Here is a 23,940-nt window from a genome sequence, read left to right on the forward strand (position 1 = left end):
TATTCAATTAGCAGGGTCACACGAAATGGTTGTTGGAAGTACCTGGTTTGCGCGGAAAGCGGTCCACAAACATACGTGGGCCTCTCCAGACGGGACCACTTTCAACCAAATTGACCACGTGTTGATCGAATGCCGCCACCTCTCAGCCTTGATGAATGTCAGAACATATAGGGGGCCAATATAGACTCGGATCACTATCTCGTTGGCATGGTGCTCCGAGCTCGAATAACAATACAATAGAGTAAACACTGAAGCCATCCACAACACAACCGTCCCGCCAACTGAAGACGACGGACAAATACTGCCACCACCAAGTTTAGGAGAAACAGTCCGTGCAATTCATCGGCTAAAAAATCATAAGTCGCCAGGAGCCGATGGAATTACAGCCGAATTGGTTAAATATGGAGGCGATCAGTTACACCAAGTGGTTCATCAACTTGTGTTCAAGGTATGGGACAGCGAATCAATGCCTGACGATTGGCAACGAGGCATAATCTGTCTCATACATAAAAAGGGAGATATCACACAGTGCAGCAATTATAGAGGTATCACGTTGCTGAGTACCATCTATAAGATATTCTCCACTATCTTGCTAGGCCGGATAGCCCCATACGCCCAGAACATCATTGGCCCATACCAAAGAGTCTTCACTCCAGGCAAATCAGCAACAGATCAGATTTTCTCTGTGCGGCAGGCGATGGAAAAACTGTTGGAATATGGACAACAGTTGCACCATCTGTTCATCGACTTTAAAGCCGCCTATGATAGCATGGCCAGGGTAAAACTGTACACGGCCATGAGAGAATTCGGTATCCCAACGAAATTAATAAGACTGACTAGGCTGACCCTGACCAATGTGCGAGGCCAGATAAAAGCAGCAGGATCACTCTCAAGACCATTCGACATCAACAACGGTCTACGACAAGGGGATGCACTATCATGCGTCCTCTTTAACCTGGCCCTCGAGAAAGTGATCCGTGATGCTGAGGTGAATGCAAGAGGTACGATCCTCTTCAAGTCCACCCAACTACTGGCCTATGCTGACGATATCGACATCATGGGGAGAACCACCCGAGATGTAGAAACTGCCTTCATCCAGATCGAGCAGGCGGCGCGAGATCTTGGGCTGCACATCAATGAAGGCAAGACAAAATATATGGTGGCAACGTCAGCACCGAAGACGAATCAACCAACAACATCAAACCGCACTGGTCAAACACAAACACGAACAAGAATAAGGATAGGAGAATACAACTTTGAGACCGTTGACAATTTCTCCTATCTAGGGTCGAAAATCGCAACCGATAACAACTACGATGATGAAATCCGCGCACGATTGTTGTCAGCCAACAGAGCCTATTTCAGCTTACAAAGACTGTTCCGCTCGAAACGTCTCACCATAGGGTCAAAGCTCTTACTGTACAAGACTATGATCTTGCTAGTCCTCATGTATTCCTCGGAAACTTGGGTTCTTAGCAAGAAAAATTGCGAACTCTTGGCAGCGTTCGAGAGAAGATTCCTCCGAAGAATTTTTGGCCCCTTACATGAAGATGGACGATTCCGTAGCCTACACAATGACGAAATCTATGAGCGATACCATGACCGTCCGGTTGTAGATAGATAAAATCCGGCTCAATAGGTTACGGTGGGCGGGTCACTTAATCCGTATGGATGAAGATGATCCCACCCGGAAAGTCTATAAGGGCAATATCTATGGTAGGAAAAGAAGACGAGGCAGACCCTGCCTAAGATGGAGCGATGGCGTGGGCCAGGACGCCAGACAGCTTTTAGGGATATCGAATTGGTGGACCTCGGCGCAAAACAGGGATATCTGGAGTTCCTTATTAAGGCAGGCCTAGACCAGATACGGGTTGTTGCGCCGTTGATGATGATGATATGCGTAGGATCTCGCTTCAGTGGAACTTGGGCTCTACACACAGAATGCGGTTTTGTCTGTAGTAATATCTTTGTAGCCCCATTGCTTGGAATATTTGATAAAGGTCGCCTATTTTCGTTCTTCCTTTTTTCAAATGAACAGTGCAATCGCCTGATTGCCTTCTAGTTGTTTGTTTTGGCCACAGTGTGGAATTGTAGAGACCTCAGTATTAATATCAAGCCCCACGGCGATGTGGTACTATAAAGGAAAGTCCAGAAACCCGCAATGTTATTCGAAAGCTGTAAGGTTTCCTTAATTCATATCTGCGTCGTGTTATTGGGATATTGAGAAAATAAGGGATGAAGAACTTGGTCAGCATACGGGCCATATACTCGTGGACGTGGTGAGTAGAGTGCGGAAGTGGGTGCAAACAGGACAGCGGGAAAAAGTGACAACATCATTACGTGTAATGTTATGCAGTGGCACCCAATATCCCAGGATGGCTGAAGGGTGGGTCGCAAGTGGTGCAGGCTTCTCCGAAAATCGTTGGGTGATCGAAGCACACTGATGGGATGGGATGTATGTAAGTGGCTTATGGCGCATCCCACTAACAATATCACTTTAGCTAAGGAGTATTTTCTGGTAGTTTTTAATAAAATAGCCCTAATAGTCCCTACTGGCCCCCACGTCCTCTAAAATTCAAATAAATATCTTTAAAATGATCTACTCTAAACTACGCCAGTGTAACTATGATCACTATGTTTGCGAATGATCGCAAATGGTTGAGGTTTACTTGCTATCAGTAAAGGTTGGTGAGGATGAGGTTTGAACTGTTATCAGTAAATTGATAAATTTCAATATACAGACTGGTTTATACCACTATAGTGGAGTTAATTAGCTTAGGTCACGGATGTGAAGCATTCAGTCGAGAATAGCTGTTGACCTGCAAATGTTGTTGATTCATCTGCCAAGTAGTAATCTTTGAAAACCATCACAAAAACGCTACAATTACGTTTTTAGTATCTTAACGTCTTTCAAAAGCTACATATTGGCTAAAATAGAGTGGGTGTTCTGGAATATGCTTGTATTTAAGGGTATTTTCCATGGATTGTTTCTTACTTGATTGGTTTTGGTGATTACCTACCTTGATGCAGTGCAGTGGCGGAAGATTAGTGGTCAAGAATGTTATTATCGTGTGAAAGGCTGAGTAGGTACAAGGGGTAGGATGCGAGCACGACCGATGAATTTGGATACCAGGCGTTCTCAACTCACGATGTATGAGAAAAATTGATGGTTTCGAAATGATCTCATCCTGCTGATGATTGAAGCGTAGCTCCTTTATAGACACAAGGTTTCTTTCGGTTATGATACAATTCTTGAAGGTATTTGGGTACTACTTGACCTTAAAGTTTGCAGTGGACACTACTGTTACTATTATACCATATTTGCACATCTTCAGCCTCGGTTAGACTATATAGTTCGTTATAACAAATTCAAGATCCTGTCTATTTAAAAGTTTAATCATTATTATTTAACCGTTGCCCCGTCTGGCTCGGCCGCAATTGAAAGTCCCAGACGACCCGGTCGTAAGCGAAAGAAGCCCAGTTCTTTCCTCCAAATTAATTATTGGCGTCCTTGGGTCTTCCCTTCAAATAGATATAAATCTTACTTTTTTCCCGGGAAAGGTCTTTCGTGTCCATTCAGATCACGTAGTTTCTCCACCGCTACCTGTTGAACATGATTTTATCTACAACTGTCTAGTTATGACTTTCCTCTTAGATTTCGTCATTGTAGGCGTTTGAATTGTTTCTCTTCATGTAGGGAGTCGAAATTTGTTTAGACTGGAATGTGACTACGAGTTTGCATTTTTTTTTGCTTATGACCCGTGGATTGACATTTTGAGCGGAAGGATTTTTATAGAGTAAAGAATATTCTGCTGGCTGTCAACAGTCCTGCGTGGATTTTTCCATTCGTTTTCTTATCGGCTGTGACTTTTGACCATAGATAGCAGAATTATTCAACCACTTGAAAGTCATATTTTTCTATCTATAATTGACCAGTGCGTCCGTCACTTTTCTCGAATCTAATTTTACGACAAAAAAATGTTGGTATTACTTTCATTTGTTTTGTTTGAGCCCAGATTTTACGTCACCTGCTTAATGTGAACGAAACCTTCCTTTAGGGTATGTCATATTTTATATATGATATCAATGTCATCCGTATATGTTAGTAATTAGATGGTCTTATTGAGGATTGTACCCGTATGCTTACTCCAAAGTCTTAGATCACTTTGACCAATGTCAGGTTAAACTGGACACGTGGTAGTTCATCTTTTTTTCGGAGTCAGTTGGGGATGTGCCTACAGTAATTCTGCTGCTTTGCTCTGGCCTAATACGTTGGTCATGGTCAACCTAGTCATTCAAATCAATTTTGTTGAGAAGTTGAATTGGTTCATGACCACTGACACCTGGTAGTCTCAGTAAGTAAGTAAGTTTGGCCTTGCCGTGTTACCTGGCTATGGTAAAGCGGAACTCTTAATCCCGTATACCCGTGGGAATCACATGAGTAAAATTAACAACACAAATGACACCAAAAGTAACAACAAACCAGTGGGACTCCAAACTGGCCCAACGGTATATCACCGCATTACCGATAATTAGGTGATTATACCCAAGAAGGAAGAAGTTGGGAAATCAAGCAATGGATCCAAGCCTAACATTGGCCCGCTGCAAAGACCACAGCTAACAAAGGTGTTTGATTAGATGGCAGGGACTAGTGAAAGTACGTCTGAGATCAGCATGTCAGACGTTAAGAAGGAAGTAGACCTTAGTCGCGTAGAGGCTAAATGATATCTGTGCTATCTAAAGCAAAGCCTGGAACCGAAAGTGGTTCTTAAGAGGGCTCGGGATAGACCTAGGCTTTCAACAAGAAAGTCGATGGGGAGGGAAGCAGGAGAGATCAGGCTGGAAGGCAGGAATGCGCCAAGGAGACCTAGATTAGAACACAAGAAGGAGGAAATCTTGGCTAGGCCCAGGGGAAGGTACCAGCCAAGAGACCTGACGTTAGCTATGTTAGTGGCAGTCATTCGACTGGTCATGTTGTCAAAACCATTCCAGGGGTAAATACTCATTCGTGAGAGCACGTAATCATTGAAGACTTTATCTTACGGTAGATGTTTAAAATATGGAGTGCTAAGCTCTTGTTTACCCGCATACACTTTTCGATTACGACCCAAGCGGGGGTGGAAGCTTTGTCTGCCTTAGTAATAGTGCGTGGACTTCATACTAGGACTGGTAATACAAGGATTGGAATTTACTGTACATGTGGAGTCGAACCTGAATATTTTTATATCTCATCTTATATTCTCTTTCATACCTCTGCCATTTCTGCCCTGGGAGCAGCGTGACCGTGAGTGGCATCAGATGGAAAATGCTCCTTTATATATTTGGAAAAACACGCAAAGGGTGCGAGTTATATCCAATTGAAACCGCCAATAGTTTGAGCCCAAGCAAGGCTAAAGCTAAATTATTGTTTAGGATAAGTGAGGGATCCTAAGTCTACAACCACTTGCTGTTGGACCGGACCAAATGGAGACCAATTTACTCTCACGTCTTTTTGGTCAACGGATCCCTCGTTTGGGGCATGGTACCCAAGCATTCAAAAAATATAGGACAAACGTTTTCGTCCCGGGCAGAGGCAACCCGTCAGGCGCTGCCTCACCTCCGGTCCGGTCAAACAGCAAGTGGTTGTGGACTTAGGATCCCTCACTTATCCTAAACAATGGGGAATAGCAATTACCCAGATCTGAATTCAACCTAGTGTCGACCGGTTATTTGCTAAACAACTTTCTCATTGCAATTGATGCCTTTTCAAGTTTTGGACATTTTTCACTTTCAAAACATGCTTGTTATTCCGTTCCTCTTTTTCTTGGTAAAATATGCATTTGGTGTCCTGTTGCACTTTTTCCCCATCCCTTCTGCTTTTTTTTGGATCAATCAGTGCTACGGAGGCATGCCTTCGTTCAAACATAAGATGCTTGAAGTACAGTGAACACCGTTAATAAGACTTATTTTGGTGTCTGCAAAAAGTTAGCGTTGCAAACGATCCCCTGTTGCTGGGCAGTCTTTCTCAATACCTTCATGCACTTGATGGGCTCCTATTGCTGGATTCGTTCATAGTGGACTGACAGGTTTGATTTTGGGAGTACGTCTCAGAGGTTTGAAGACTGTGGTCTACATCCAACCTGGCCTTGTGGTTTCTTTCAGCAAGGTCTTCTGGCGTATCAAGCTGGTAACTACTTCTTCTTCTTTCTCCAGCTCTTCCTCAATTTTAATGAAGCCTGTGAAAGTAGTTTTGATGTTCACATTAATAATGTTACTGCACGATTCGTTGATCAGGCATAAAGCTACGAGAACGGTGATTTTCTTGCAGAGGTCGATTGCTTAATACAAGTGTGTTGCAGTTCCATCAGCATTGAATGAAGGCTAGATATTTGGCGATGAGTAAGGGCTTTGTTTGTTCAAATATTTTCCTTCTTCTTGCAAAGGTTGGAACCTTGAAGTTGTCCTTTCGCCTCTTTCTGACAGTTCCTCGGCTTTTTGAAACAGTAAGGTGCCTGAAACGTGAACATCCTTATCCCTGAATTAAAAAAAAAACATTCTTCTCATTAGCATTCAACATTAACATCCCTTCCACTTCTCTTCTGTTTTCGACTTTCAGATTTATACACGAAATGGGCAGCATGCAAGACTGTTTGCATGGAAAACTGAGTCTTATTTTCGGAGTAGTGCGTCTTATAACCTTCTGGTCGGTTTCTGGTCACTTCTATATGCAGCGTCCCCTGCGTTAGGCGAACTTCCGGCCCCAAAAACTTTAATGGTGCTTCTACTGGTAGTCTCTCCTCAAGCTCATAATGAATTCTTCTCCAAGTTCCTTTAACTTAAATGATCTTTTGGAGGCAGTACAGACTTTTTCTCTGGATATGACTACATCTAAGTGCTCGTACTGTATATAGATGCCATGTTTCAGGTTTTGAATTGCTGTATTCTCTTCAAATGACATGACCTGACATAACTGCGAAAACTTTGCCCGTACAACCTGAACATATTCAACCCTAGCCCTTTTATGCTGGGATTAACTATAACCTTTTTCAGCATCTTTGCATATGAAAGATGATGGTGTTATGAGAGATAATAATCGCCTCTCGGCGAATTCATATCTTTGCTTGCTTTTCCGTCTTTTTGTTTGTAATCTTGGTCATCCACGGTTTTTTGATATCTGAGGTTTAAAAGTTAGTAGGCGAGTTCACTACTCCCATTGGGTTTTCTAGTTTTTGATCCCGTATCTCGGGATTTGGAGTAGTTCTTGCTTTGGTTTAGAGGAACCGATAGGTTAGTAAGGCTGGTAAAAAATTAAGTAGGAGGGCAACTTTGGTGCGAACCGTCCATCCCTATTAATATTTAGGGTAGTGAAAAACCAGCAGAATATGTGCAAATAGGGACATTCGCGTTGCTGGATTCACTTGAGGTGAGTTTTATAATATTTGGTAGTGGTCTTAAGTCATGCATCTGACCTGACTCGTACTGATTATTTAAAGCTGATCTAGAAAATTCTGGACCTGACCTGTCCTCTGGTTATCTAGCAGCTGATCAAGAAAAATCTGGATGACCTAGTGTCTAATGAGTAGAAACAATAATGCTCTTCAAGATATTTTTATTTGTTCTTAGTATTTTGTCTTTATAGTAATGAAGTGCATGCTCGTCTATGACGGTAACTAAAAAATTCTCTAACAATTTTATCAAACACCAATAATTATCCTTAACTTACCTAATAAATCACAAAACGACCTGTATAAAAAAATCCCTTAAGTTCTATGTATAATTCCATTGTGTTTGTAGAAAATCCCTACATATTAAGGACCTTAAGTAAATTCCATCAATGAGCAGAGATGAACTTCTGTTTGTTCCCCTTCCTCTTCTGATGTCCTGGTGGGCAAGGGTTCGGTGTGATTCTGGCCAATTGCCGGAATTGACCGATGATATGGTGAATCCAGCTGCATTCTCTGAGCTCTCCTTCGAAATCGGCCATAGTTTCATATAAAACTGGATAAAGTTCTGGCAGGACCCCATGATCTAAAGTCGGGAATAGGTGATGCAAAATGTGTTCACCGAAATGTGTTAAAACCAGTAATTGTGATCCTTTGAGATCTCTGCGGTCAATAATTGTGTCAATTTGATACAGTCCCCAGTCGCGATTGTCCCTCATTGCGTCGCCATCATGAACGATTTCGGGATGATGATGTGCTGCGGTCAATCCGATTAGTCCGAATGCGAATCCGCAACTTAACAGCATGGTCAGCCATATCTTTAGGATGGTGAGCAATGGAATATTTACTGTGAAGTACATAGCAAGTGGGATAGTGAATGGTATGATGTCATCCCAATATAGTTGTTTGGTTCCTAGGATCACACTGAGCACGGATCTGTAATAAAAATGGTAATGGATGAATTAGACGCAATAGAGCTCACATTTTCCAGCAGAAAAATATACATTTTTTCGTTTAATTTTATACGAAAGGGTGCATACTAGCGTGGACAATCCGAGATAGTAAATTTCTAATTGCTTTCTCTACTAGTCGATTTAGGCGAGTACCAAATAAAAGTAATTGGAAGATACTACATGGGATCATGATTTTATGGAAAAGAGAAAGGGAAGTTACAAATTTGGTAAACTTTCCGGTTTCCATTAGTTTGCTGCGGAATAGGATGACAAAAACATCCAATTTTCCATTCTGCTCAAATGTCTCATACCTTTTATACATTCTCTCAAAGCTGTTCTTAATAAAAATACTACTGTCATGAACTTAAACGAAATAGGATGATCAAACGACCCTCCTGAGTGGTTGAAGGAAGAGCTATCCCAGAAACTTAAAATGTTGGGACTGAAGCTCCACCAAAGTGCTCGGTTGACACATTCTTGCGCGCCTCTGTGCTAGCCAGGCTCGGGGAATTGGGGGGGGGGGGTCCTTTGAGCGCTTTGATCCTTCACGTGTCAAGGCCTTGTAGTCAACGACGACGATCTTCCAGGCTGGTGGGGCAGTGCAGAGACGCGCTGAACCGTCTGGGTGGCACGCTCAAGCTCACCCTCCTCTGGCTTCTCGGCATAGGAACATAGAGGGAAACGAGTGGGCTGACGGATTGGCCAGACGAGGCTCTGCTCTTGGCAGCCCTTCGGTGAATACAGTCGGTGTTTCGCTGGCGGCTGTCAGAGGCGGAGTCTACTCGCACTATCTAGCAGCCACGGGCCTAAGATGGCAAAGGCTTACGAGCTGTGCCAAGTCAAGGAGAATTTGGCACGCTTATGACATAGCGCGATCACGATAGATACCAGACACGTGCAAATGCATTCAAGATTACGGCGGTCTGAAAGGGGCACTGACCCATAGGGTACCATATCGCCAGGCCCGGCATACCCTACAATTTGCATTGGCGAAGCTGCGGAGAAGGAAAGGAAATCCTCATGCACTTTCTCTGCGATTGCCAAGCTCTTGCTAGAGTCAGGCTACAGACACTGGGTAAACCATTCTTTGGGAACCTCAGTGAGATTTCTAGCTGCAGGGTGCGAGAGCTATTTTCCTTCGTGGATGCTAGGGGCTGGCTCTGAAGGTCCGAGTAGGCTAGACTCTCCCTCCCTGCTCTCATAACATCAGTCACGGTCTTAGGAATTTGTGGCATCAAAACGGCACATCACAGCGCTAAATGGGCTCCTCGAAGCGGCCACTGATATCTACCTACCTATCCATAACCTAGGCCTAAGAGTAAGACTGTTTACAACAAAACCGAGAACCATGACGACAGTAAGCCCTCTAATGGGCCCTGGAAGCAAGGTAGTGTGAATTACCGTTTTCGTATATATATATATCGAATGCACACCGAAAGTCCAGAAGGTGAAAATGGCCCGATTTACAGGTGTGGAGGTGACGTCAAGCAACCTTTTATAATTTTGCTTAACAAATAGTGTCCTGGATTTGTAATTACCTGAGGAAGTTAATAAAGTCTAGTCTAATCTGTTATTAAGTGAGGGTTCAGAAGGATATAATTTTTCCAAAAGATAGCTTGTTCAGCTGTCAGTTAATTACGAACAGGCTTGCCATCTTCAAGTACTTTCCACACTTCCCAAGTCCAAGGAGACCCTAGTAGGAATCGGGTAGACATAAGACATAACAACAGCTAATGCTTGAGATATCAGGAACGAGCTATCAGGCTGGACCCCAGACGGGAGATAGGAGGAAACTAATTGATGTGTAAATATTGGTTCATGTGGTTTCTTTTTAGACTGTGCACGGGCATGTATTGAAACATCTATGGCTTGTAGACCAAAATAAAATTGTATCCGGATTACAAAACTAAAAGGGAAGATGAGTGAAGGGAAAAGCTTATGGAGCAGAAATTCGGGACGGAATTACGGCTGGTTTTTGGGAGTGTTCAAGCATGCTCCAGGGAGGGTTTAAATATTTTCAAAAGATTCCTGCTAGAGTCCCCGTATATACCATTTGAAAGCTCTAATTCTCCCGTACACGAGTGATCACGAATTAAGTCCCTTTTCTTGAAATTGTGACTATTAATGGAGATACGAGCGTTTAAAGATTTTCAGACGATCCCCCACTTTGGGTGCTTGGATTTGAGGGAGGAGGTGTTTAAATGAAGTATGATCTTACCAAGGATACGAATAGTAAAAGCAAAGAAGAATAAGCTGCCTGGAGATCGCTATCAATTGTTCAAATGAGGCGACCGGAAGACGTACTCCATGACCAGGATATGGATCAATTCACAGGAAGCTCGTCAATTTTAAAACCTATATAGGTCAGAGACGGCAAATGTAGAAGCTCAGGAAACCACAATAAATGCTCTAAAGGATGAAGGAGTGTTTAAAAAGAATAATCCTTCCCAGATTCGTTGCAAATATAACTCTAATTAGGAGAAACTGAACTGAGCTTAGACCAACATAGTTGCGTTATCCGGGGTTGCCAAAGACAAACATAATGTGCCATTGAAAATACGGTAGAAGCTATCAGGGTGCTTTATAACAGTTCACTAGAAAAAGAACGTGCTCTCAAGGAACAGTCAAAACTTAGTGCTCCAACAGTATCATAAGTCTAAGCAACACTTAATCGCCGGAGTGCATGCCCAATCGCATGAGATCGGTTTGTAGTGCAAATATCTCGATGAAGTAACATCCAAAGGAGGAAGCTATGTGCATGTCTATAGCTGGTATGGCCTACCGTAATCTAGCATTTAGCATTCTGCAAGATACCGGCTCTTAGGGTAAGAGTATGTGCTTACCGGGTGTGGGTGTGACCACTTTGATTTCGATGCAAAGGGATGATGCTTATAGGTAATTGCCGGTGGCTTTACCATTGGGCCTCTTTTAGGGTGAAAGTCGACAAAGAACGCCGCGGGGCGTAGTTAATTAGAGTATTTTTTCGGAGTTAGACCTAACTTATTGTTGCTGGAAGGCGATGTGGATATAAACAAAACAGGTCTGATTCACTTGTAGATCTGGCTTACTTTTCTGGCATGTTCTGGCATGTTTGTGAAGAGTATACCCACTCAAGTCATTGTTGAACTATGAGGTTAGCCATCGGGTTAGAGACCCTTAATTCGAAAGTCTAAGCTGAAAAAGACGCCAGACAGATTCCTGGAGTGAGGCTAGAGCAGCCTAATAAGTCAAGAATATCCATAGATAACTCTCTACATAACGCAGAGACTAATTCCTCCTTCTGTGTACCGAATAGTGCCCTTAAGTATATGTCATAGAGCGGCTGCGTTTGGTATTGCCTATGGATTGAAAAACTGTAGACAAGCCATCCTTCTATAGATCCATATGGCTCGTAGACACGATGGAAGGTAACACAGTGGGTGGTGACAACAGATTGTTTCCGGATGTTGAGAGCCATCAAAGTGGTTACTGGCTTGCCCAAAAGTTCAATTCACTGAAAGGATAATTATAGCGAAATATTGTGTAGTTATGTTCCAGAAAGGGAGAAATGATTTCAACCCGGCCAATTGGGGTCTAATACTGATGACAATTGGTGTTCCAAGCTGACTGCTATTGTCGACAGCTATTCAGCAAAAAAAATAATGCCCTCATATGGTATCGACGATGGACGTATGGAGTACGTGATCTTCGCAGGTATTCCACAGGTCTCCTTACTATTGTGGAACATCCTGTAAGCTGCCCAATCCAGAGCAGGTCATTGTTGTAGACAATGCCGAAGACGTAGTCCTGATTTTGGTTACAAAGCATCTTAAGGATGTTGTGTTATACTCAAAGAAAGCAATCAGTTCTGTTAAGAGTTGGTTTGAAGGCACTGGACTGACACTTGCGGAAAAGAAATGGAAGCGGTTCTGGGGATTATATTAGGCAACAATCAAATATTTAGGAGTAATGCGGACTCGGAGCTCAGCTCAGTTGTAATATGCTTGCAACAAAGCATCCGCAGCGTATGTGCCTTTATTAAATTCAGGACAGTCTCAGATGATGCAGCATGCATCGGAAATGATGCGGATTGACATCTTAGAACGTTCACAAGGACATATATAAATAGGTGGCACCACCGATAATTCGGATGTTTGGGGAACGGTCGGTGGACACACAAACTAATCCATTTTAAGCAGGGTTTGGTAAATAGCATGAAGGTCAATTACAACCGCACCTAGTTTCTCACAGAGCTTTGATGGCCAGGATGGATGGCTAATATCTCTGAAATTGGGTATTTCACCGGATTATCCAGAGGATCAAGAACACCTATTTTTCCACTGTATGAGATTCGTGGACAAGAGGAGAAACCTAGGAGAAAATCCTGATGAAGTGCTAGCACCAAAAAATCTTATGGAGAAAACGCTAGCACACCAGGAGAATTGGGATGTCGTCTATTCCATGATCAGATCTATTGAAAGAGTTCTTCTTTTTCAGCCTTTGTCCTGTTTACCACCCTGGCTCGATCAAATCTTTCGCACGGCGAGTGCTTTTTATAGAACTAGAGATCTAACTGCGATGTATGATGTAATACCCTACTGTGGATGCATGGGGCACCGAGAGCGGTTTTAGTGTGTAAAAATACTGTATATATCCATATCCAAGCGAACGTTTTTTGAGAGATTTCTACCTTTTTAAAATAAAAGATATCAGACTGGATAGGGAGCCTGCTTGTCAAGCCACAATGGCACTCGAGACTAGACGACATTGGCCAGTGGAGTGGATGGTATAATCCATGATTATTCTCTCTTTCCATCAAGCCATTCGGACGTTAGACGTTTGTTTTTAAGATTTTTTTTTCGGATAAATTCCATACACATTATTAAAATTGGTTTGCTGCATGTCTACCCACTTGTCTATCGGTCAGATCCACTTTTATCAAAAAAGGGCTGCTATCGCAGTCTACGACAAGGGGATGCCCTATCATGTGTCCTTCTTAACCTGGTCCTCGAGAAAGTGAGCCGTGATGTTGAGGTAAATGCAATAGGTACCATCCTCTTTAAGTCCAGCCAACTACTGGCCTATGCTGACGATATTGATATTATGAGAAGAACGACCCGAGACGTAAAAACTGCCTTCATCGTGATCGAGCAGGCGACGATTAGCACGGGATCTTGGGCTGAAGGTAAGAAGAATATATGGTGGCAACGTCAGCACCGAAAACCAACCAACCAACAACATCAAAACCCACTGGTCAAACGGGAAGAATAAAGATAGGAGAATACAACTTTGAGACCGTTGATAATTTCTCCTGTCTAGGGTCCAAAATTACAACCGATAACAGCTACGACGATGAAATCCGCGCACGGTTGTTGGTAGCCAACAGAGCCTATTTCAGCTTACAAAAACTGTTTCGCCTGAAACGTCTCACCATAGGGTCACAGCTCTTACTGTACAGGACTATGATCTTGCCAGTCCTCATGCATTCCTCGGAAACTTGGGTTCCTAGCAAGAAGAATTGCGAACTCTTGGCCGCGTTCGAGAGAAGAATCCTCCGAAGAATTTTTGGCTCCCTACATGTGGATGGATGATTCCGTAGCCTACATAACAACGAAATATATGAGCGATACCATGACCGTCCGGTCACTTAATCCGTATGAATGAGGATGATCCAGCTCGGAATGTCTATAAGGGCAATATCTATGGTAGAAAAAGAAAACGAGGCAGACCGTGCTTGAGATGGAGCGATGGCGGAGATCAGGACGCCTGACAGCTTTTAGGGATATCGAATTGAAAACCGGGATATCTGGAGTTCTTTATTAAGACAGGCCTAGGGCAGATACCGGTTGTTGCGCAGTTGATGATGATGATTGCGATGCGATCGGTTGGGTACAGACCGAAGGCCAAGTATACTGTGATAGGCATTATTTTATGTGGGGTTAAGGAAGGGAAGAAGGATATAAATCTTTATAGTAATATGGGGTATCAAACAACAGGAGTTGATTATTGCTTAAAGTAATATGTCCCTTATTTAATATTCGTTGCAAAGTAGAGAAATAAAGGGTAAAATGTTCAAATTTGAAGTGAGGCAAGGCTTATTCTCAGAAACTCTTAAAAGACATGAAGATCCCGTTTTTAAAATCTAAACCTACGATATGAATTATCGATTACATACATTACAATATTATAATGCCCGAGAAGGCATTAGATAGTTCAACTCGACTAGTAGGTTAAGGTTAAGCGTTCTGGAAAGTGAATAGCTCGTAAAAAGGGGATCTGGTAAACTGGAGAATCTCGTTTTACAATTTTCTTGTATTGTTTGAATTTTATGATTCATTCTTATATAATTTTCAGCTCTGCCAGGACGAAAACAAATGAGTTATTTGCGATAACGTGAGAGAGACTGTAGTTCCAGAGGGCCTCTCCCATATTCCCGAACTGTTTAAGCACGTAAGCGGGTATCAACTGGCACTACAACGCCAAATTTTGGATGGTCATTTTGTCTATATGTAAACATACTTATTGTTACAGATGATGGCTTATGCCGTCGACTGGATAATATTGGTGTCAAGTGTGTTTCCCTTCGAGATTAAGAACAGCGCGTTGGGAAAGTATGCCACTGGTTTAAAAGATGTGGAATCGTTATAAATGAAACCAAAGCGTAACTGATGTTATTTATCGTCAAGAAAAGGATTTGCGAATTTCACATCCCGGGGCTATACGAACAAATATTGTCGCTTTCTTCCAACGTAAAATATCTGGGTGCGATCGTGGCTAAATTGGAGACTAAATATAGAACTGTGGTTTAAGGAAGCACGTACAACTTTATCTGCTTGCAAGAAGACCTTGGTAAGAAAATGAGGTCTCTGGCGAGAATTGGGTGTAGTGGCCGGCACTGAGCAGGAAATATAATAGGACCCAGCTTAAGAAGATCGGAATAAGCGTATGTGCGCGTGCTACTGGGACTCTGCAGTCCTGCCCCACATGTGGAACTGGGTATTCCCAACGGATTTCGCCGAATGCAAGCTGAGTTTTAAATGGAATTTTGTGATGGGGTTTCCAGACAGGGCATAGTGGAAGACCGCCGATGTGTTGCGACTTATGACACAGTATTTTTTATCGACAAATCAAGAACAGTGAGTGGAGTCGGTGTGGGAATATTCCCGGATATAAACAGTGTGTTCGAGCTGTGGGATACGTCACTGTATTTCAAGCGTAGGTACTGGCGTCTTTCAATGGCTGGGGCATGATCACAAGAGTAATATAACCCTTCCGACCGACAGGCAAGGGGTCATTAAGGTTTTGTACTCAGTGAAGACATTTTCATTGATGGACGATCAACTGGCCAGGTGAGCTTCCATTCTTGACAGTCCTTAAGGTTTCGTACACAGTGAGGACATTTTCCATTGATGGACGATGGACTGGCCAGGTAAGGTTCCATTCTGATAGCGCTTCGGTGGATTAATTCACTGGTAGTTCTGAAGGGTAGAATATACTCGCACTACTTGACAGCCATTGACTTCAAATGTACAGGGTTATGCGTATAGGATTACAGCGGTTTGCACACGGAACGGGGCACTAGTCTACAGAGGACCATGCCTAGAACCAGCATACCCTCCAGTTCGCTTTTCTGAAGCTGCGAAAAGGAGCAGCAGTTCCTTTTCTCTAACTGGGGTCAGATTGCAGGAAGAGGAAGCTGCCATTCTTAGACGGTATGGGCTATCTCTGAAAATCTTGGGCAGTTAGACGGCTTCCCTTGCCCTTCCAACAGTAGTCATAATCTTAGGAGTTTGTGGCATCAAAAGAGTGTACTTACCTGTCTGAAGCCGAATTTTGAACTTAAGGACAGGTGAGCATTACCCGCTGTAGTTTTTCTTTTTAATTTGAGATTTGTACTACGCATTTACGTAATATTCTGACAAAAATTTTTTTGAAAGTTCCAGCAAGCTTAAGAAAGAGTTATAAAATGGCTAGATAGATTAATACATAATGAACGCCTATCTTATCTTAGATAAATGGAGGAGGTGGGTGTACTTATCAGTTCTTATGGCACTAATAAATACAATTAATTTGATTGACATACGGCAGCAGCCAGAAGGTATTTATATATATTTGAAGACTGAATCTACTCACCTTTTTACAAACTGCAAAATCGGTATTACAGCATATATGATTGGGCTGTAAATCCAGGACAGATACCTTGTTACAAAATTCTTTAGATCAGGACTCGGAATCCAACAAAGAAATGGTTCAAACAATGACAACTCCAAATCATGATATGAGTTTGCGTACATATGATGCGACATAGCATGGGAGATCCTCCATTCTCGGTAAGACATCATCGATATGTTGAAGGTATACATTCGCCAATTATCCTTGCGATGGAAGTAATTGTGTGCGATTATCACAGTCCAGTTGACAAGAAGTCCGGCAATTAATGCTAGGAAGGTACTTTGGTAATATGCGCTCATGATGCATAGTAGATATGAAGCCGCAAGTAGAGAATTATGAATATTCTGTAAATATAGGGTTCTAATTGTTTTCCTGTGCTAACAGATTTAGTGTAAAATACATCTAATTTTTGATACAGTTCCTTAGAATCAATTGTGGCAAGCTTGGTCCTCACGCGACGTTTAAGTGTCCGGTAGAAGCCATCTTCTTTTATTGTAAGAGTAATGTTTCTTGGCTTTTCTGTATCACGAACTTTATATTTTTCGATCATTTTCTCTGGGTATTCAGATATGTGGTGAGCTTCAAATAATTCAGTTATGTCGATTCCCTATGAAGGACAAAAAGTGTTATATGTGATATTCAATTATCATAGTTTTTAGAATACCCACCTTTGTTAGTTTGAGCCAATCTGGTCCACCTGGATGACGTTGGATAAAATCGCTGAAATCATAGAGCGAGTCGTGAATTCTCCATAAGCCTTCCGCATTATCATCTTCCCTTCTGCCATCAAGCCAGCTGTGAAAAAGTATAAGGATCCATAAGTCAATTCGAAGGTTCCATAAATCGTCTGAATAATTTGATTTTTATAGCCTTTTACGGAACCATATGCTAAAGTGCGTAATTTTGAAAAACTAAGCTTTTCATCATCATCGGAAAACCTCAAGATTATGAGTGAAGATCAGTTTAGTGTGCACTTGCATGGAAGCGCGATGCGTGTAGGGGGAGCGGATGTAAGGTCTACGTTTTTGATTATGGAAATTTTATGATGTCCAATGATCTGGATGCATTAGAGAGCTTACCATTATTATTAAAATAGCGCCAACCTGGGGATAGGTTTTGAATCGTGAAATTGGTTTTATCATGAATCTAACGTTTGCAAGTAACTCACCCTTACTAGCTAAGTATATGTAGGGGCATGTTAGCGAAGACTACGTACTTAGTGACAAATACTGGTGAGGACCACCTTGAAAAAGGCGACAATGGGAGGCCGGTGATCGGCATCATTAGATGAGGAGATATGTCAGAGCTATTGAAGCAAAGTGCTGATAGTAATGAGAGAATATTGGCACGGTGGATCTAGCGCTGGCAACGCGTTGGGTGATGTCAAGCCCAGTGTTGACTTTGGCAGAAAAAAACGCTACCAAGGCAGACAAATTGATCGACGTCCTTAATGTTCCGCCCCTTAATATAAATAGAAAGAATGTGATGACCCCTCAGATTAAAGACCTTAGCTTTGTTGATTTCTATTTTCAGTCTGATTCTGTTTGGTTCTGCCTCGAAATCCGCAGCTATTTCAACAAGCTTCAAGCAACCATCAAGTGATGATCTCGATTGAGCCCTACATCAGCTACTTTTTTGTTTCGCACATCCAGAAGACAACTGTTAAATTTATCGCTGATAACGATGTGGCCGATCCCAACTTATCTTCTGGCTCTGCCCTTAAACCATGTGCAGTCAATGACGAGCCGGTGGAAGGTGCTCACCATTATCAATACGATTAACGGAAACACAGTCTTTGTGTGTTCCCCATAACATTTCCGAGCAAGGTGTTATAAGAGCCCAGGATGACTTTCCCGGAACCATACCATCTTACCTCGTTGGAAGCCGAAAGGTCAGTCCGAGGTACAGTAGCGTTACCGAAGCATAAGGAGAAATTCCATGTTGTTCGTTTACAAATCTACATCTTTTGTAGTCGCCTTTTAGAACAAGCAGGGAATACTTTGAGCGAATTTCACGCACACATACACATGCTTGGACTATTGAAATGAAACGAAAGAGGCAGTGAGATACATTAGAAACCAATAAATTTGATCTGAACACTTTGTAGATCTGATCTTTATCAGCACTGTATTGACCCGTAGCATGTCCTGACACGTTAGCAAGGAGAATTTCTACTAATTTTACTTCTAATTTTTGAACTATTAAGCAGGAAATAAGTTCAAAATCGACATCGGTCTGCAAAAGCAATAGATCAGCAAACATTGATCAGTCCACCAAGTCAAGGGAGAGCCTTCCAGACAACCTAGAGCACCGTAGATGTATGTATGGTCATAGCAAGGAAATGCATATTCTACAGCAGAAAACTGCTGACTAACTTTCGATCGACTAACCACCGAGTCAGAGAAAAGGTTCAGAAGGCAGTAGGTAGGAATGACCAAGGCAAAAACGAACACGCCTAGCCCACAGCAGCAAAGTAGAAGACCGTATTGCATAAGGCGATCATTCCACTTTGGAGAAATTGTCTCGACATGATTTTTGCTAATAGAGGCTAGGAAAACATCGTCTGCATAGCAAGAACGAAGAGGAGTGGTGAGAGGGTGATCAACACCAACAGAGACATCAAGCGATAGATGATAGACCCGCCACACTTGCCAGAAAGCATCTTTCGCGGCATCAGGTCGAATTTCTGTCGTGCGTATGCGGTGAAGAAGTGAATAGTACGATCAGCTGATATAATGGTGGGCTTCACCAGGCAGTTATCAAATCGTTCGACTTCTTTAACGGCATCACGGAAACCTTCTGAGATGGCAATATCAACAGCGTATTAAGTGTGTGGGCTACCAAAATAGAGAAGTTTATAGTCACTTTTACCGCGTTTGCGTTCTAAGTCACAGCTTTTGCCACCAGATTATCGGGTTTCTTGCAGAGCGCTGATATCAATGCGACTTTACCGAAGGGCTCCTGAGAATTCCTCGGTCTTTCCACTTAGGGTGTCAATATTTAGTGTGCAGACACGCATTTGTTTTGCTCAGACTAACTTAGTTACGTCCATGCGTCAACCCTTGCCCATTTCTCGACAGGACTGGGCCGTCCTGCCGTGTCGACTGAGGTGGACGCCCTAGCATTTTTCCAAAGCTTGTTAATCGATCCGATCATCTTGTTTCTAACGACATTGGATGCATTTTCTTGGGCGGCCTGTCGTCGAACTCGTCACTAAGAGAGATCAGGTAATATAGGATTTATCATAGTGGAATAACTGCAATTATACTTTATTTATCTCTTTCACTAATCTCAGCATTTAATTTTTGTTTTACTGAGAATAGTACAAAATGCGTTGCCGCAAACCCTCCATCTTTACCGACAAACACACGCTCAAGCTTATGCGGATGACGTGGCTCTGCTAGTTGTTGGTCGAGATCTCGTAACGATGTGTAAATGTATATAACGTGCCGTTGATTTGATTGACAGTTGCCAGTTTTCAGCAAATCCAAGTAAAATCCCAATTGTATTATTTACAAAAAGGAGGAAACTGAATTATTTTTGTCTTCCAGAAATGAAGGCTGTAACCTTTCATCTCCCAGAAGTTATTCTAGACAAGAAGCTTCTTTGGAACAAACATGTAAAGGTAAAGAGGAAACGATGCTTATGGGTTGTTTAGCCGGACCTTTGCTTTGACATGGGGACTCAGACCTCAGATAGTAATGTGGACTAGACCGATGTTCGCTTATGCATCCATAGTGTGGTGGGTTAGGATGAAACGAAAGGGCTTTCGCTGAACACTAGTCACACTATAAATAACAGTGTGCCTGGGTATGACCGGTTCCATAAGCATGACATCCGGCGTAGCTCTAAATCATTACTCAATTGCAGAGACTACTTCATAGATTAATTCGATTGGAACTATGGGGAAAAAATGGACGAAGAGGACACAGAGCATCGGAAGAGTTATTGGGAGAATTGAATCTAGTTTTCGCAATGGCTTCTGATTCTCTGATCCCCATACATTAGTGCAAGATATGGAGTTATTTTGAAATGGAGAGAAAACTGGGGCGAATCAGAGAAATGCCGGTCAGGATATACTAATGTCTTCTACACTGATGGCTCAAATACAGAACAGGATTGTGGAGCAGTGGTCTACTTCTCAAATAAAAACAAGAAGTGGACTTTTCCCTTGGGACAATATCCATCAGGCTTTCCGGTTGAAGTGTTTGCGGTCCTAAGAGCGGCAAACTGGTTGATTGACAAGCGAGTGCTCCATCTATGGACGCATCAGGCAACCAACCAACTGTAACTCACATCCCTTAACGGAAATCTTGCGATACATAAAGGAACCCGGGATATTCCGTTAGACGAGGGAATCGGGTACAATGGACCACTAGGCTCTGAGTTCTCAGAGGCTTCGCCTCATCCTCACCTCATACATTTACACATAAACCACCTAGGCAGAGCTAGGCTCACATCACTTCATTGGCGCCGACAGAAAGCTGTCGACGGCTCCCGCGAGTCTCAGTGTTTTCCAGCGTGCACTGGTCACCCGCGGTTCCTTCTTTATTGAGAAACTTTCACAAGGCTACTACCTACAACGTAGGTATAATCCCAAATAGAGGGTCAGAGCTTCTTTCTCGGGCATCTCGGGGATCCTGTCACAGGCGACCCTTGACGGGAACATGGAGGATATCCATAGTACCTATAAAGGTTTAAATTAGACATTCCTCTTGGTGTCCTGGAGAATACCAGGATTTTCGGGGATAGCGGCCATGAACAAGGTACAGCTCAAGAAAGGTATTCAGAGATGAAGTTAATGGCGCAGGTAAGAAAACTTGATTGAGCGACGGAAAGACATAGTCAACGGTGTAAATATTATGGAATAAAAACTGTAGAACGTCTATGTAGGTAACATGTCCGAGAAGTTGAGATTAGGGGTGCATTTTGAAGATGGAAAAATTAAATGTTTTCAGAACTTGATGTAAAAATGAAAATTGTTTGTTGTTCAATGCTCGATTTGTACATTTTCATTGTCTTTACATCTATGAGGGAATACATTGCTTAGCACTGAAAACAAAAGTTTATTGCTGCGTCGACCCTCCATATTTTTCAGAATTTGATTCGATCAAATTTAACCTGAATACTAAATAGAGGGTCCCATCTAATTCTGGCAACTGTTTTTGTATAATTTTCATGTTTTTCCATATTCTGAAGTTTACTGTAATTTTGTAAAATTTGTAGTACTGAATGCATACATAATTAAACTTCAATGGGAACATACAATAAGCAAATGAAGGCAGCATGAAACACGATAACAGTCAGCAAAAGCGAGTAAATGTGTAGCACTCAGCAATCTAGAATTGAACAGAGACCTTAAGGGGGTCATCCCGTGTGTCGGATCTGCGGAATCGAATTTTTTTTGGTATCAATTGTATCTAGATATAGTGTAGAATATATGGGCATTTTGATTTTTTGATATTCGGAGTCGTTCGGAAATTATAGTGTTAAATACGTGATAAGTCACATGCCAGATTTATACCGATCGCCGTAATAAAGGGCGTATTTATCAGTTCGAATGACATTCGAATGACTTCACTAAAAGAACAAGAATTGAAGGCAAGACTGTACATGTGTTTCTTGAAGAAACCTAAGGTTTATGGTGTAGGTATAGTAGATTAACGGTCAGTTAAAGTTTTATGGCTAAAAATTGCATTCTACTTTTTAAATGCATTTTTCTCGAAATTGCGTGTTGAAAATCGGCCGCCACCATAGCCCAAAATATATCAAACGAAATTCTTTGAAATTTTCACGACTTATTCAGAACATATTTCTACGATCCGCAAACTAGAATAATTGCGATTCATTCAGTAGTTTTTTATTCATTGAAAAACCCGTCAAAAAACACCAAAATTCACAAAAAAAGGTTTAACAAGGTACCAAAAATTTAACTTTTATTATTTTTTAATAATTCTAGTTTGCGGACTGTAGTTAAGTCTATACGTTAAAATGCCGTTTACTTTTTTTTCCTCTAAGATGGTTGCAGCGCCCTCTATCGTGGCAGCAGAACAACACTTTTTTTGAGTGTATAAATTGCTCTGTTGTTCAATATATGGTGAAAAATTCACATTTGTATCTTTATCCAGTTCTCCACAAAAAATTTCTAAAGAAAGCCAAAAAACGGCCTTCACACGGGATGACCCCCTTAAAAGCTCATTGTTATTATTGCAATCACAACTCCGTACGCATGTACTTTGTACTATTCATTGCCGGTTTAATGATAACGAAATGTTTCGAAATCGGCAAAAAGCTCAGATAAGCCTGATATAAATATAGAAATAAACTTTAATTCATTTCATTCGAACTTTAAACCCATTAGATAGATACAAAGTCCTTAGGAGTGGTAATTAGCCACTTTGAGGGCGTCATGAGAACTCTTCGTTTATTGCAGCGCATGAACTAAACACTATAATTTATTTCTGCGAAAACATCCACATGTAAATTAGATAAAAGCCTTCATTGTTTCCAGTTTTTCTTCTTTCTACTCACTATCGCATTTTGCCAATAATTACTGACTTTGACTCGGTATCCGTGCCCATAAAACAAGTTTTAATAACATTGAACTTAATTTCGTGCAGCGTAACGGTGATCCCAAAGTAAAAGATACAAATCAACTGTTTATATTAAAACTACTGACCTTTGTGCGCTTTTCAATGGAACATCACGATTCGTTGGATATTTATTGGAAATTATCGACTGCTTCCACTTTTCACCCATGTTTTGATAGTACTAAGATTGAACCACTGGACAGTTTGCTATCACAGAACAACACATTCGAATCACATCCGCGAATGTTGATCACTAAACTAGAAATCTAAGTTTTGTTATTATAAAAATGAAAGTTTCCTCTATTTCCATCCGCGACCGACACAAAACAACAATCCGAAAAATTGAGGAAGGTCAATGGTTCTTTAAGAGATTGGACCCATTGCTGCCCACTATTCGTTAGAGTAAAATTTCTGAGGCATATACAGAAGCTATCTTTTCGCCTGCAGATACTTAGCTGGGACTGGAAAGCTGCTTATTGCTGCAGCGAGTCTTAATCAAAAGACCGCACCAAAACAGTACAGAACAATGTGTAGATGTACAGTGGACCGCAGTACTATTTGTATGGAGATCGTGCGAATAATATGAAGGCGCGGGAATACATAGGAGAATGTAGTATATTTCGAGAAAATATTTTCAGCTTAGTAAACTGAAAGTAATGAATTTTAATATATCCATAGAGGGAGATAAATGATGAGATACGAGGCATCTCCAGTGTACTAGTTGTCCTCTGGTGCTATGAGATATTTTTATTTAATAGTGCCAACACTGACTGATAGGGTGGTTCATTAGGTTGATTGTTCAATTTTAAGGGAGAGCATGTTCCC

The 23,940-nt window shown here is 41.8% G+C and overlaps 1 protein-coding gene across 1 annotated transcript; it reads right to left on the bottom strand.

The window, feature by feature from the left end:
* Window positions 1-7,583: 7,583 nt before the first annotated feature.
* LOC119652289 (cytochrome b5-related protein-like) lies at window positions 7,584-23,604 on the bottom strand. Its single transcript, XM_038056286.1, has 5 exons — window positions 23,205-23,604; window positions 17,194-17,320; window positions 16,926-17,132; window positions 16,487-16,869; window positions 7,584-8,357 (listed from the first exon to the last, which is right to left on the bottom strand). The coding sequence occupies exons 1-5, from the start codon at window positions 23,282-23,284 to the stop codon at window positions 7,811-7,813; spliced, it is 1,344 nt and encodes a 447-aa protein (XP_037912214.1). The 5' UTR covers window positions 23,285-23,604; the 3' UTR covers window positions 7,584-7,810.
* Between the last annotated feature and the right edge of the window lie 336 nt (window positions 23,605-23,940).

This window comes from Hermetia illucens, chromosome 3 (genome assembly GCF_905115235.1).
Source record: "Hermetia illucens chromosome 3, iHerIll2.2.curated.20191125, whole genome shotgun sequence".
NCBI classification, from domain to species: domain Eukaryota; kingdom Metazoa; phylum Arthropoda; class Insecta; order Diptera; family Stratiomyidae; genus Hermetia; species Hermetia illucens.